Consider the following 16645-nt stretch of genomic DNA (forward strand, 5'->3'; position numbering starts at 1 on the left):
CCCCTTGTCATCCTTCCCCTGTCCAGATGTCATACCAAGCACCTTTCTAGCAGTCTCCCTTACTAACTCTGTTGTAGTTACCCAGCTATTTGGTAACTCTTCACTGCCACCCAGAGCCCGTCTTAACTCTTTCCTGAACTCTACCTCACAATTACCCTTTTTCAATTTCCACCATTTGATCCTTGGTGCTGCCCTCACACTCCTCCTCTTCTTGATCACCAACGTCATCTTACAAACCACCATCCTATGCTGCCTAACTACACTTTCCCCGGTCACCAATTTACAGTCTCCAATCTCCTTCAAACTGGCCCTCCTACATACGATATGATCCACCTCTGTGCATCTTCCTCCACTCTTGTATGTCACCCTATGCTCCTCCCTCGTTAAAATATGTATTCACCACAGCCATGTCCATCCTTTTCGCAAAATCCACTACCATCTGACCTTCTGCATTCCTTTAACACCATACCTACCCATCACTTCCTCATCCCCTCTGTTCCCCTTCACCAACATGCCCAATGAAATTTGCTCCAATCACCACTCTCTCACCCTTGGGTACAGTCAACACCACTTCATCCAAATCACTCCAAAATTTTTCTTTCTCGTCCATCACACACCCAACTTGTGGAGCATATGCACTAACAACATTCATTACACCATCAATTTCCAGCATCATAAACATAATTCTCTCCGACACTCTTCACCTTCAAAACACTCAGCATAATGACCCTTCAGGATAACTCCTACGCCATTTCTCCTCCCATCCACACCATGATAAAACAATTTGAACCCACCTCCAATACACCTAGCCTTACTCCCCTTCCATCTGGTCCCTTGCACACACAATATACCAACCTTCCTTCTGTCCATCATATCGGCTAGCTCTCTCCCTATACCAGTCATACTGCCAATATTCAAAGTTCCGACCCTCACTACCACAGTCCTAACCTTTCTCCTCTCTTCCTGCCTTACCCCTCCTCTCCTCCTTCGGCCAACAGTAGCCCAATTTCCACCAGCACCCTGTTGGCTAACAGTACTGGTGGCAGTCGTTGTTAACCCGGGCCTCGACCGATCTGGTATGTAAATATTTATTGGTGTCCGAATGAATGATTTGGCCAAGTTTTACGCCAGATGCCCTTCCTGACGCAACCCTCCCCATTTATCCGGGCTTGGGACCGGCACAAAGAAATGCACTGGCTTGTGCATCCTCAGTGGCTGGGTTACTGAATCTCTCTCATTTTCTCAAATTCTAAAAAAATTAAAAGGATGCGACATTTCCAGGTTGGTCTGCGTTAGTGCAATATGTAAATAATTTACTAATAGCATCTGATTCATTTCAGCAGTGTTAACAGGATACCCTACATCTTTTAACTATCCCTGCAGGAAAAGAAAATTACAGCTATGGTTACCTTAGGTAGGTTATCTTGTCATTTAATATCTCAGGAGTAGGATCTACAGTAGCTATCCCTCACTCTGAATCATCTTTATTACATAAAATATAATTCAACCCTTCTTGACTGCACGTCTAACTAAATATGAATGTGCCCTCCCCCCCCCCCCCAATCCATCCGTTTCTCTAATATGCTGCTCTGTTTTAAATCCTGCATCTTTATCTATAGCTGAAGATTGTAAAGAGCATGATTGTGTGTGCGAGACTAATTTTCTGATTTCTTCTAGATAGGACATGCATATGCACAATGCCAAAATAAATTTGTGGATGGTGCCTGATAAAAATGAAGATTTGGTCGCAAATATATCTTGTTTTAACAAATTTTATATTGTTAAAACATAAGCATCATAGGGAGAAGTTCAGAAGTGGCTCAAAGATGGATATATTACATCCTCTGATGGAGTATGGCAACACCCAGACAGCTGACTGGTGATTCCCGTCTCCTTGCTACATTACCTGGTAAGGGCATATCTTTTACTAGCCCATGCAGGTAAGACAGCTTTATTTAATCAAATTACCCGAAGATGACATACCACTCATGTCTCCTCTTTGATACTTCAGTATGTTAATAGTTTTATGATTGTTTAGAATAAAATGTCAGCAAAAAAATAATGCAAATATTAAGTCTACATGCTTACCACCACTTTGGGAACCTTTTGTTAATGTACAGCTGGACTTTGTCCAGATGACTAAAGTACATAATTTACAATACGTTTTAGTAGTGATTGTATAATTTTCTGCATAGGTAAAAGCTCATCCATGTGTCAAAGCAGATTCTGTAAATTTGGTGTACCTTGTACTATCAACAGTGACCAGGAAACTCATTTTAAATTCCCTGACCACGGAGCTATGGAAATTTTTTTTAAGTTGAGTTTTCACTGTGCCAACCATCCGCAATCATCTGAACTAGTATTGAGACCCTATGAGATATTAATGGGAAGACTCACAGCCCTTCCAGCTTGTCCCAGTGTCAAAAGAAAATATCAACTCTAATGGAAAATGAAAAAATATATATATTCATTTCTTACAGCAGTATCTCTTCCTCCACCACCTGACCAGCCCCCGCTGCCAACTGCAGCTGGGTGGCTGGATTTATGTGAAAACCTTCCAAAAAAAAAGAATTGTTAGAGCCCGGGGTAAAAAGCCCTTTACCTTGTAACACTCACCACCCTGCAGTCCACTGTGCAAGACAACCAACCTGAAATCACTCAGCCCACTGTAAGAAGACCTATAGTGTAGGAACCCCAGACAAATCATCATTGCTGGCAAAAGAAGATCTAGGTGTGAAGGACAATTCATCTGTCCAGCAAAATGTGTAAAGAACAAAATTCAACTAAACCAGCACCTCAAGATGAATCCCGTGACAACAGGTACTCTTGCTATGTTTTTTGTTGCAGTTTCCTTTAATAACCTGGTCGAGAGAAAATATAGTTTCCTGTTGGTTCTTCGACAGTACGGTGTGGACACTAATCTAACCTGGTGTAATCTAATTTTTAAAGGTTGTGCCTTTTCAGCTTGCCACCACAAATCGTGGACACACATGTCATGCCAGAAATGGGACTGCACCAGCGGGAATCAGCAAATACATTGATGCTAGACATGAAAGTGTGTTGAACTCTTTACAGTTAAGATGCTATGACTGGGGGCATGGCATGGGCATGATAGAGAATCGTTACTACATTTGTGGTGATCATGCCTACCCCCTGGTTACCCACAAAGTGATCAGTGTGTTGTTTTGTGGGCTATAATTACTCCTGTTATTCAACATTTAGAGAACCCTCCAACAGGTAGAGGGTTGTCTAAATAGGATCTGGGGTTGACAGATTTTCAATGTCAAGATTAATAAAGTCTGAGATATTATGCTCCATAGCTTTACATACGAGGCTAGTAAGACTAATGGGTCTATAGATACCAGGGTCTATGATTGGGCCACCCTTGTGTAATGGCATTACAATAGCTGCTTTCCAAGCTTCAGGAATGTAAACATTGGAAAGGCTTAGATTAAAGAGTTTAAGTAGGGGTTCAGAAAGCCTGTACTTGGCTCTGATAATTATATCACAAGAATAGATCCTTTGAGGTTATGTAGGCTAAGCAGAGGTTCCTTTCTCAAAAGTCAATAAGGCATAGAAAAAAAAAAAAAAAAAAGAGTGAGAATCCTTTAAAGCATTCAGTTTAGCTTGAGGTGGATATGTCCTTGATTGTCTTAGTAAGGAAATGCTGCCATGGCTGTTGCCTGTCAACTGGATCATGTGATTAGATAAGTACGTAACAGAATGGGGTATTATACTCTATAAAGGAATATGAGAAGTATTGGGGGATGATGCTCCAGAGCATCTTCCTGTGCCACATTCTCATCAGTTTCATCCAGTCATCCATTGCTCTTTCATATGGGAATTCACTGGCCTATCATTCCACAACATTGAATGCTTCAGAGATGCCAGTTTCCTGTTCCTTGTCTTTGCTGTGCAACTCCAACTGAACTTTTGTACTGGTTTCATATGGAAGGCTCCAAAATATCTTCATATGGCAATTGGTCATATCTTTCCCAATCCACTGGTTTCTACATAATTTGGGGATCCATTGCTCTTTCTTGCTGTGATCTTAAGAGTTAGATTTTCTACACTGCATCCTTGACTTCACAGGTAATCCGTTACCTCACTTTCCATTTCTTTAACTTCTCCATTACTAATCCTCTTTTCTACTTTTCCTCCGTTTTCTTATTTTTATACTGCAAGACTTTCCACATTTGGACACCTTTGCCTGCATTTCTCTTCAAATATCTTTGGTACTGCTCTTTTATTCTTTAGTTTCGCTTTCTACTTTGCATAAATATTGCACCATATTACATTTCTTTTTCATGTCCATATTTCTTCTTCAGAGGTCTCCTGCTCCTCGTTTCTCCCTACTTGGGGAATTTGTTGTTCCATCATGCTGTGGTATAATCTGTTAAGACTTTGTACACCAAATCCTTCACTTTGCATGTATTCCATAACTTCAGCTTCTCTTTTTTTAACTTGTGCTTTACTAATCTTCTGTTCTACATTCCCTCTTTGTGATATTTTATTTGTATTGTAAAATGTTCCACCTGTATCTCTCTTTCTCCTTTGCATAACTATTGCACCATATGAGATCTCTCTCTCATTCCCATGTCTACATTTCTTTTTATACCCTTCAAATATATCTAGATTTTGTTCTTTATATTTTTGCACTTCCTCAGCTGGTGCAGTTGGATGCAAAAAACTAAAAAATGGAAAACCAAAGCCTAAATTCGCTGTATTTGAAGTTCTGAATATTCTAAAACAGATAAAATAACTGGAAGAGAAGGAGCAAATTTCATAGAAATAAATGGAAATTGTTGGAACAATACATGCAGAAAAATGCTCAGAACCATGTGGCATGTGAAACTATAAAGAAATACTGGCCTACTTTAATGATAGCAGAATAAAAGACCTAGTTGGGGCTTCTCCCAACTTCATTTCTAAGAATAAGAAAAATCTTAAGAGACTGCTCTGTACCAGAAATGGGCTAGATTTGAGCAATGCAAAAGCTCGCAGTAGTGATTCATGGTATGAAGGTACTCATAAATGTGGTTTATGTACAATCTGTAAGGTGATTAAACACTAATCTCTTTTGTCCATACAGTAACAGGGTGAACATACAGGTTCCATGGCTTTGTGAATTGCAAGATTAAAAATGTTATTTCTTTCGCTACTTGTTTATCTCGTTTAGCCTTCTATATAGGCAAAACGAACAGAAGTTGAAAGAACGGATTTCAAAGCACTTATCGGACATAAGAAATAGCGTAGAAACAAATGCTCTGTATATGCATATTCGTGAACATGTTAATTATTCATTTAAATTTATGGTGATATCTACCTTTAAGGAAACAGCAAGAGGAGTTGATATGGTAAACAAAACGGAAGTAGAGGAAGCTCGGTGGATTATAGACCCGAGCACGCATTGCCTTCCGGGGTTGAATAGGAAATTAGAAGTCGGAGTTACCCGATTAGAATAAATGCAATGGTTGGCTGGAATGAGGTTTTTAAGTTAGGATGACTTAGAGGCGTATTAGGATCTGATGAAGGCTTGACTGCCGAAAGCACTTGTCCTATCTTTGCTGGAATTTTTAAATTGAATAAAGATTTTGACTTATTGATTTTAACTGTTATTTTACCTGCTCTAAGCACATTTACGGTGATACACCCTGGAGTTTTCTTCTTTTCATTAAATTTTGTTTGCCTTAGGCTGTCTTTGGTAGTAAGTCTTTTTACAATTTAGACCGTATTTAAAAAGTCATGAAGTAGGCAAATGGAGGGGAACGTATTCAAACCTTATACCTCTGCCTTCAAGAAACTAACATAAGTGCTAGACAAGTCCAAATCACTTAAAATGTTAATAACTGTTGCATCAACGTGAATACTCAAAATAGTAAAAACTGTAAAACTGTAATGATTGGCATTAGTGATGTGACAGTAATCCTCAGTAATTTACCAGAAAAAAATAGTTAAAGGATAGCGCTTAAATGAGGCAAAGTCAATGATGTTCTGTGAAATTAGATTGATAAGAGGCAGACTACTCTAATTCATGTGACAGTAATCCTCAGTAATTTACCAGAAAAAAAATAGTTAAATGACAGCGCTTAAATATGAGGCAAAGTCAATGATGTTCTGTGAAATTACAGATTGATAAGAGGCAGACTATTCTAATTCACTTAAGAAGTTAACAGAACAGCTTGTGCATCAAAATGCATTTCTGAACATCCAAACAACAAAAAACATGAAACTGTAATAAATGGCATTAGTAACAAACTAACAATCTAAGTGATTTTAGGTTTATCGGAAAATGAAAATGTGTGAAGCTCTGGCAGTTGAGAAAAATTAAGGCTCTAAACTCTAGGTGAGATGCTACCTGTAGTCAAAGGCAAAGGGTTGGTTTGATTCTGCCTTTTTTTTTTTTTTTTTTTTGAGTGCGATTTTGAGTAAGTTGCTTAACCAGACTTTGCACCTGGGTTACTCCTCTACCTGGTTTAAAATATAGAAAAACAAAAAAAAGGGCATATGAGGTTAAATACTCATGTGCAATTTAGAAACAATAAAAGCGGTGCCAGATCATGGTCAAATGGGACCCACTGACAGAGTAATGGAGCAGACCCGTCCCCACAGCCATACTGATATCCCATTACCTGGCTGTCTCTTCACAGTCACCTAAAGCACGGTTGAAAGTTATTAGCGTGCACATTACTTCCTTCTTTACTTTTGCAATACTCAGAAATGTGAATTTAATTTAAAACTCTTTTACAGCAAAAACATGACAGCCATTTGAAGAAAACAGCAAAACATTCATACAGTGAAAACAGACAGAATGAGCAACAGTACACTTCTTAGACACTCACATTTAGTGAAAATGAATCCGACAGAACATTAAACTTCTTGGAGGAAGAAGGTACCCTATGAGGGTGGGAGTAAACGTTGTATACACTCAGATTGCAAATGTATACAATGGCCAGCAATTTTCTTTTATTATTATTATTATATTGTTATTATTACAGCCGGCCTTAGGCATAGGCAAACTTGGTGGCTGCCTAGGGTGCCTCTCTATCAGAGGCACTTTTCCAGTAATTGGAAAAACTGAACAGTAAGACAACCTGTTAGAAAAATTAATGGTGTAGGTAGACCAGGATGGGGGCACCAGGTGGTGTGGGGGGGGGGGTGCTGTGGAGCCCTTTTGCCTAGGGTACTGGCTTGATCCAAGGCCAGCACTGATTAGCATCATCATAATAATAGGATACAGGTACCCAACCCATGGCTTATTACTATGCACTGCCCTTAGCAAATTATCTCAGTTCTGAGTCATTAGTCTCTAGTTACGTGTTACTAAGACTTAGAAATGGAATCAGTCGACTATGAAACTGTTGTGAATTTTACGGCTGTGGATATTTAGGGACAGTTTTCTCTTTGCAACTGTGATAGGAAGCCAAATAAAACAACGGACAGTGGTAGCAATAGATGCTGATCACAGCAGAGCATACATTATTTTTAAATTCTACCATAATCAACATGGGGGTCCATATATACTTCTCAACTTGGAGGCTCAAGAATTATGGACTTTAAACAATAGAGGAAGACATCTGGGCCAATTTTAACTATTACTCTAATTGATTTAAAAAGTTTAACAGAACAACAAGTTTTGTGCCAGTGTGCATTTCCAAAAAAATAAGTATAATAATCTAATGTTTACAATTATTGACTTATCTGTAATTGTCAGTGATTTACCAGGAAATAAGGACTAGGGTAGGAAAATATCAGCCAAAGTCCAAGACATCATACAGAATCCAGGGCAACAGAGAGGCATGGTTCCCTGCATACTTCTCAACTTCTTTGCTAAAAAATTCTGGACATAGCCAAAAATAACAGGGATAAAATCTGGTAAACTTTTTAATTATTACTCCAAGCTTTGCACCAACATTTATTTTCTGAGTAAAAAGAAATATAAAACTCTTAATGCTTAGCATTATTGCCGTACCTGTAATTCTCAGTGTTGATTTACCAGAAAACTAGGTACAGAGAAAAAAACATTGAAGTAAAATTCACAAGAGCATCTGCAAAATATGGTACAGTTGAACAGTATAGTTCCCCTAAATACCTCTGAGCTTCTTCTCTGAAGATTTCTTGAGATAGCAAAAAAATAATGTGTGGGGGAGGGTAAAATCAGTTTTTTTTTAATATTACTTGTCACTTAAAAAATTAACAGGAAATAGTTACAATAAACAGAACAGCAGATTTTGCATAATCCTACAGTTTCTGAACAATAAGAGGTATAAAACTCTAAATGTCCTGTGCTACTGACTTTTCTGAAATCCTTAGGGTTTTACCAGAACATCAAAAATTGTAAAAGGGCCAGGACAAACTATGAGAAAAAATCTGGGATGGTCTGCAAAAAATCAGGAACATTTGATAAATGTATTTCTGCATAATTACAGAGTTATGCAAAAATGGATGTACAAAGGTGACCACCCATAGATACAGACAGACACACATTTGTGAGCAGTAGTCATACACTCACAAAAACTTGCATACGAGCACTGCTGTGCACTCATATGTGCACTTAGGTGAATTGCTCTCACGCAAGCACGCATACAAGGAAGTCAGGATTCTGACACTCCTCTTCTAGAACATTGCACACAGCTGTATAGACCATATATACCTGCCGACACCTGTATACTCTTCTTTCTTTCAAATACTCCTAATTCCAATTAGCTTTTGCAGTTTTGAGGATTGCCACATGTTGTTAAAGACAATAACAGAAGTGCTTAATAAAGAAACATGGCTGCTTGTGAAGCATCTCTGACTCAGTCTAAGTATAGCTGAAAGTTGTTTCGGGTAAAAGGTGGGAGGGAGTATACAGTGTTCAATGCTGCTGACAGAATATCTGGGCAGTATAATAATTTAACAGAGAGATATAAATATTAATATGTATATTCTAATTTGCTGTAAAAAGTTGTTCGTAATGAGTTAAAAGTAATGCAAGAAAGTGTGCAAGAAACATGCCTGCAGCATTAAAAATGCTGGCAAAATGTACACAGTTGAAGCTGCCATGTTGCATTCTGCTACAGCAAAAATACATTTGCTGTAGTAAATATTTTGTTTTGAAGTGCAAGTTAAAAATGCCTGGAACATAGCCTGTGCAGCACAATGTTCTTTGTTTTCCTCTCAGAACTACTGTAGTAAGCTGCATCTGCTCTGGACGGAGTTAATCTTTATTCTGCTATTAGAAGAAACAGTTTGCCTCCGTGTACTCTATGTATGTATAATCAACTTATTATAAAGTTTTGCATGCTTGTAAAAAAAAAAAAAAGAGAGAGAGAAAAACAGCATGAAATAAAGGCATTACTGCACTCATGCTATTGCATTACCAGTGGTAGACTGATCTTTGATTTTTACAATTTTAAAGGGATTAGCATGACTTTTTGGAGGAAACGAAAATAAGTAAATAGCACGTTTGGATGTCTGATGTATGTGCAAGCCTTACTAAAAATTATGAACGCAAAGATAAGGCTCAGCTCTTACAGGGACCTTCAACGAGACTGGAATCTCTGAATATGCAGTTGTAAGTGGCAATGTTCATGACATAAGGAAGGTGGATGTACTCTGGCCGGTTTTAATTCTGTCAGAATTTTTAATACTGGAATTGCCCCTTAAAGTTTGAAATAGCAGTCTGACTTAAAAATGCGACAGGAACGCAAATCCAAAAGGCAGTTGACACTAGGTGTTAAAACAAGATTGGAACTTAGAAGCATAGAATATTTAAAAGAAAAATGACACTGTGGGTGGGAATGTGAATGATGTGGCAAAAGTGGGTGTTGCTTTGGTTAGCTGTAATCTGGCCCTGAATTTTAAACACTGGGATTTAGGGTTGCCTCCCATCAGTTTTTTTTCTGGACTATCCAGAAATCAAACTGATTCTCCAATAGTCTGGAAAACACCATACAAACTCCAGTATTCTGGAGTTTGTTAAATCTGTTGATTTACTATGTTGATCAGTTGAAAGCAGACATCAGGAATGGAAAAAAAGAGGGCATTCCCCATCAGCTGACATCACAAAATGGGTGGATTATGGGCAGGAGAAGGGGCAGGTATGGGATGGGGTTACTGGTGATGCAAGGGGTGTGGCCTTAGTCCTGTTTTAGCCACAACAAAAGCTGGCAACCCTACTGGGATTGTCCCTTTAGTAGTTGATGAATTAGCACCCTCACTAAACAAACTTGCTAAAAATTCTAGAACAAAAACTGGAACTGAAAAAGCGTGTATCGGATTCTGTTCTGCCCAATAAAAAAAACCTCTCTCTACTTATTCCTGCAGAATTTCCCAGTGGAAGGTTTATGGGAAGATAAAAGTATGGAACAAACAGGGGAAGAAAGCATTGGTTGCCTGGCAATTAAAGGAATGGGAAAAACCACACTGTTAGTTTGAGATTTGAGACATCCGGGTGAACCATGCCTTCCAGGTGAGACAGAAGTCTGGAACTGGATCCAGAATCCAAGGTGGGTATAGCAGATGAGGCCAAAGGAAGGGGAACCAAATCTGCCAGGACCAGTAAAGTGCAATGAGGATTACCTTGTTCTTCAACCGAGCTGCTTTCTAAAGGAATTTGGGAATTAGAGGAGTTGGTGGGGGTGGAGGGGGTCAGGGCTGCTGCACATGTTTAGGAGAGATGCAAAAAGAGACTGCAGCAAGACTGGCCCCACTGACTGAAAATCATTTCCGTCATCAGTCACTTTGTTGTTTACAGACCACTCGTGAGGTAGTAAAATGTACCTGCTCAGTTTGTCTGCTGTCACACTGGACTTCCCCAGAATATGCCTTGCTATTAGAAAGCAGTTGGAAGATATCACTCACTGCCACACTCTTGAGGGCTTTTCGACAGTGGATAAGATCTGGTTCCCCCTTGCTTGCTGATGTACCAGACTACTGCCATGTTGTCTGGATTGCAACTGTTCCAAGAGAGTCCTGGAATGTCTGCGATGCTAACAGCACCGCTCTCATCTCTAGAACACTGATATTCAGGTTGGCCTCTACAGGGGACCAAGTGCCTTGGACTGTTTTCCCCAGGAAGTGCCCCCCTACCCAATCTGGGAAATGTCCATAGTTACTATGGCCTTGGGTTGAGGGAGGATGAAAGGATGACCTTGTAACAGCTGTTCTGACTGCAACCACCAGGAAATGTATTGTTTGCATACCTCGGTTATACTAATCTTCACAGACATGGACTGAGAAAACAGTGACTATTGTGTTGCTAGCATCCACCGAAGAAGAATTCTCATGCAGACTCTTGCTAACGGGAGTAAAACTATTGTCAGTGACATCGATCCCAGGGCTTGCAGAATTAATCAGGCTGAAATTCTGATACTGGAAATTATTTTCCTGACCTGCATCCTTATTGTGTACATTCTAGATACAGGAAGAGAAGCTACCATAGATAAGTTACTGTGTTGAACCCTATTCCTATGAATTTCAATGTTTGGGTTGGTTGCAGATCTGCAGATGAGACCTGTAATATATGGTTATTCCAAGATGCACACAGGTCTATAACACCTGATCCGAGCTTTTATCCGTTAATGCCTGGCTGGGGCAGTAATGAGCCAGTTGTCTAAATATGGAAATACTTGGAATCCTTGCAGTCTTAAGTGAGCTGCAACCACTGCCATGCACTTGATGAACACCCTAGGGGCTGTGGTGAGGCCAAAGGACAGTGTGTTCTGAATGGATAATTACGGTCTCCCAGCCGAAGCACAAGAACTTTCTGGATCGTCTGGAAATAATTCTCTGCACCAAACTGTCTTTTCCAGATTGGCTTCAGAGGTAGGCAATTGGACCTCCATTCAGGACTGCAGAAATGGTCTGCTGCAAAAGGAATCTCTAGACCCCCTAGTTTTGCAGGCCTCCGATGTCATGGGGGCATCGCCTTCCACCATCACCCCCCGGCATTCGTGTCCTGGAAAGGACCCAGAGATTTTCTGAACCACATTTTTTCCTGGAAAAGGTTCACCGATGGTCAAAAAACGCACGCCTACTGCAAAGAGGGTCTTTCCATCTTTCTCATACCTGCAGATTATCTTTTACTGTGGGGCCAAACAAAGAAGTGCCATCAAAAGGAGCACTGACAAAAGAGGACTAAGGACCACGCAAAAATCATCCAGGCATGCCTCCTGATGAAAATGCCTCAACCCACAGCCCCTGAGGCACCTTCTGCAATGTGTGAGATAAGCCTCATAGACGAACTGGATATAGCCTGTAGGGTAGCCAACTGAGAGACTAATGAAAGTTGAGCCTCAGAAGTTCCAGTTCCAGAAAGAGATTTGGATAATTCTTTAATCAAATCTCTTTGTAGCCTAGTAAAATGTGATAAAAAGTGCAAACATCACTGAAGCATAAACACGCCTTCCCATATCTATTACCCTTTACTCCGATAATCCCAACCTACTGGTAGAGCCAGAATCCAGTCTGGTCTCTTGGGGATTGGCTCAACTGTATCAGGTTCCTTCCACACCCGCTTAGAGATTAACTCAATAACTTCATTGGCCAGTGAAGTAAACCCAGGAGGTAGATGGACCAGTACAAAATGCTTCCAGGAACACTGATTCCTCGGGAGAAGTGTTTTGGGAAGACCAGCCACCCTTATACTTCAGGATCTCAAAAATATCTCCAAATAAGACATCATCAGGTGGTGATTTTGGGGACCCCTTCCCCTCACTGAACTCAGTATCCTCAGTGACTGAATGCTGAGGAGAGTCCAAATGCCTCCTTTTACACTTTAGTTTCCTAGGAACTTCCTCAGTGGGGTGGTCCAGAGAAGTATCAGAAGAGATCAAAATACCATGCTGGGCAGACTGGAGGTTTTGGGCCAGCTGGCCCTGTGAGGCAGAAAGTTGAGGATCATGCTGCAATCATCTGAAAAACAGAGGGTGGATCAGAGGAGGAAGGACCCACCTGACCTGTCAGAATAGAAAACACTCTCTTCCCAACCTCAAAGGCAGATCATCCCGGAAAAAAGGAAGCCAACAGAGCCGAGAAAGCGAGTTTCTGGCTTGTTACCTCCCTCCAACCCAAGAGCAACCACCTAAGGCAGAAGTTGGCGCTGACCTATGCCAAAGCTCCAAGAGGAAAAGACCACTCCGAAAACCTTGAAGTCAACACCATCCTCTTGGATCCGACAAGGAAGCTTCAGCTCAGAGAGTTATCTGGTTCCGAGGATATCGAAGCCTGTGCACTCAGAACAGTAGTCAGATCTGAAGCAAGATGTTCTCTCTGGATCCGAACCACATGGACCTGAAAAGCTCAGATCCAAGGGCTCTAAAACCACAGGATGAACTAGAGAAGGAGCTGCTATCGGTGAAGTGGTACATGGACAAAGCTACTGACCCAAAGGGGTAGAAACTGTGAGAACTCCCTTCTGAATTTGCTTCGTGAAAAATCTCTTCATCCTCTCCACATTCACTTCCAAGAGACTCCTGGAGGAATGAGAGGATACCAGTGACTGCGAATTTGACTGCCTTTCTAAAAAGGAGAGGGCACAATGGAAGGAACCGGATCCAGACTTGCTCCAAGCCTCTCAAGTGAACCTCATTTTGAGGAATTCTCCTCATTTTCCATCTTAAATACAACATGCTCCTTAATGTCTCACACCCTGGAAAGGTCTTTTACATGTTCGTTAAGAACTTTTGGTACTTGCGTGTTACTGCAACCAGATTTTCACGGTAACATGAAAATCTGATTGCGATAACACGTTAAGTCCCAAACATTTTAAATCAGTAAACATAGCTCTCAACCAGTCAGGGGGTAAAATCTCAACAGATTCAGGGACAAACCAAAAATAAAATCAGGGACACTTGTAAAACATTAGGACCACTGACCGAACAAAAGAATGTGAACTGATATAGCCTTCTCTTAGTTCAGAGAATGTACAACTCTAATTACCATCATTACTTATCAAGTGCAATTCACCTTTTCTCCAACATTCACCAGTTTTAAGATGCACAGGCTTAAAATGAGTCAAAATATCATATTAAGTCATCAAAAGAATCTTGTATTTTAAGTACAAAATAACTCATTTTAACCATGCTGTGAGCTTCCTAATTGAAAGTCTTAGTACACTGTATTTACTTATTTACGTTTGTTTACCAGGAAAGTCTGACTGGGCCAGAAGTGGATTTTCAGCAGAGGCCCCACATAAATATAAGCAAAATACAATAATTAGATATTACAATAGTGTACATATAGTAAGAGGTAGAATACAAATCATCTAGTTAGTCTATACAAGGATCTATTCAATACAATTTTCCAGTAGATACAGATTCAAAAAGAAAAACAAGCATTTCAGTAAAGATCACTTTGAGAAAAATAAAATTTGTATTGTTTACATATCAAATAACAGTTATGAACAAATAAAATGTTATTTATATATACACACACACATATAAATTATATATACATACATAGACACGCATTTTTTGAGTGGTGACAGAGAGAGTCATAGATATCGTCAGTCAGGTTTGGTACAGGAGCAATACCAGTTTTTGGACAGTTCATAAAAAAGAACTGTTCCACATTATGAGACTGTGTTCTATATTTTGGTGATGGAAAGTTGACAGTTAGGTTTCATTCATAACTTTTTTTAAATTTAATATGATGTATTATAATGGTGAGTTGTTTGTGACTTTCTGCTTTTCCGGTTAGGGGTCGCCAGAGCAGAACTCCGGTCCACTAATGATTGGCAGTGGCTTTTACGGTGCATAGTTGCCATCCCCATCCCCAACCTTCAAGGAAGGCACACCCATTCACGCACGCACCTACCTGCAGGTCTTTAACCGTCATTCGTCCGGGGGGAGGACATGCAGACTCCGCACAGAAGGCGCTCCAGCCGAGAATAGAACGGAGGAACCTCTTGCTGTGATGCGACAACACTAACCGCTGCACCACCGCAGTATTATAATGGTGTATGCAATGATTAAATAACATCCGCAAATCGCAAGTAAACGCATTCAATACTTTATTTGGGTATGGGATTGTGGGTGGAGAATGGGCGGGCTTGTAAGTGCGCATACTGGGGCGATCCTTCACTGCACCCAAAATATGAGCTAATTAACATTTTACTTACTATCTCCTGTGCATGTACACCATACGAGTTATCCCCCTATCGGAGGTTGTTTCTCAAGCAAGATTATATAACTACTTCTGTAAATGTCAGCAGTGATCATGTGCAAAACAAGTGTCTTTACTGTGTCAAAAGGAATACTGCTACGCAGTGCTCAGTATCCGCTTTACAAGACATCAGCAATTACTATCCACTAACATGATCAACATCAACTAAAGTAATAAATACATTACTCTAACATTCTCCAGTTCATTAGTTATCCATTTCCGGTAGCCTATTAAATTTCGCCGTTGCATTCCATCGAGCAATTAGATTAAGAAAAAGAAAAAAAAATCTCTTCAAATTTTTCACCTGTCCCTCAAAAAAAAGTATGGTTTTCCGGTAAACCACTGAAGATTGGAGCTACTACACAACAGCATACATTTGAATTTCAGACTTTGTACTGTTCAGAAAATGCATACCAACACAAAGCCTGCTATTCTAAAAACTTTCTTCGTTTGTAAGAACAATATTTGAAATCCGTTTTTACTTTTGGGGCCTTTGTCTGCCCCCATCCATCCCATTATTTTAGGTTTGTTCAGATTTCCTGCGCTGAGGTTGATGGAGTGTGATACTTGCATTCCAGGTGGAGAGGGTGTAAAGGCGCCCAAAGTGCTGGTCACTGTTCTTAACAGGTAAATGAAGACCTGGGGAACGGTTTTCCGCAGAGCTTACAAACGAAGCAGTTTTGCATAATACCAAAACATTCAATAAGTGATGCTCCGGTTCCCAACTATTAACCAAAAGGCTCCCCATATCTTACACAAGGATCACAGCAAGCCAGTTTGGGAAGGGATTCCAAGTCCTAGACGTAAAGCGAAACAGATGTTATCAACTATAACCCATAAATAACACCAGTCTCAAAACAAGGAGACCTACAAGCACGACTGTGAGAATACATCCTCGTAGCAGTGACAAACTACTCCACGACGTCGTAGTCATTCCCGCTTACAATCGAGGGAAGTCTCTTCACGATGCACGAGGACAGAAATGATCAACTACTACAGCCAGTACTAAACTCTTCATCCTTACCAGAACTGAATACCTTTGCTAGGAAAGTCTGGGAAATTCCGCAGTGTGCTACGAATGTACTGAAGTTTCGCAATTTTATTTTCCTGCATTGTGAACAGAGTGCCGGTTGCTTTACTGAAGCTCTGTCGAAACGGTTGCAGATAGAGCACCTCCCATGAAGGGCACTGTGACGTCACTGATGACATGGCAGGGTGGACAAAGAGCGTTAGTTATTCGCGCTTGATTAAATTGCTGCAGTTTTGCTTTCTTTTATACAAAAATGTTTTTGTGTGTGTGTGTGTATTACTTTTCTCGATTCTTTCCTTGTAAATAAAATATGAAATAGAGCAGCTGCCTAGCCGTGAAATGGGCTTCGAGCTTGGCTTCTGCGCTTTTTGGTGGATCATAGTTCTTAATCAAGAGATAAATCTTGGTAAAATCAGGGTCACTTTTTAAATTATTATCATTATTTCTTAAATGTGTGATTTGCTACCT

The 16645-nt window shown here is 40.1% G+C and overlaps 1 protein-coding gene across 2 annotated transcripts in view; it reads right to left on the reverse strand.

Moving 5' to 3' along the window:
• APRT (adenine phosphoribosyltransferase) overlaps nt 1-16350 on the reverse strand; it is a 670278-nt gene extending 653928 nt beyond the window's left edge. Inside the window, exon 1 of one of the 2 annotated variants that reach the window (XM_044081700.1) lies at nt 16172-16350. In XM_044081700.1, the coding sequence (XP_043937635.1) occupies nt 16172-16260 (89 nt within the window). In that variant the 5' untranslated portion in view covers nt 16261-16350. Of the gene's footprint in view, nt 1-15629; nt 15991-16171 lie in introns of those variants that run through there. The other variant, XM_044081701.1, reaches the window with a different exon arrangement.
• Nucleotides 16351-16645: the final 295 nt, after the last annotated feature.

The sequence above is a fragment of the Protopterus annectens genome, chromosome 8.part1 (assembly GCF_019279795.1).
Source record: "Protopterus annectens isolate FY-2018-M chromosome 8.part1, PAN1.0, whole genome shotgun sequence".
Taxonomy (NCBI): Eukaryota; Metazoa; Chordata; order Ceratodontiformes; family Protopteridae; genus Protopterus; species Protopterus annectens.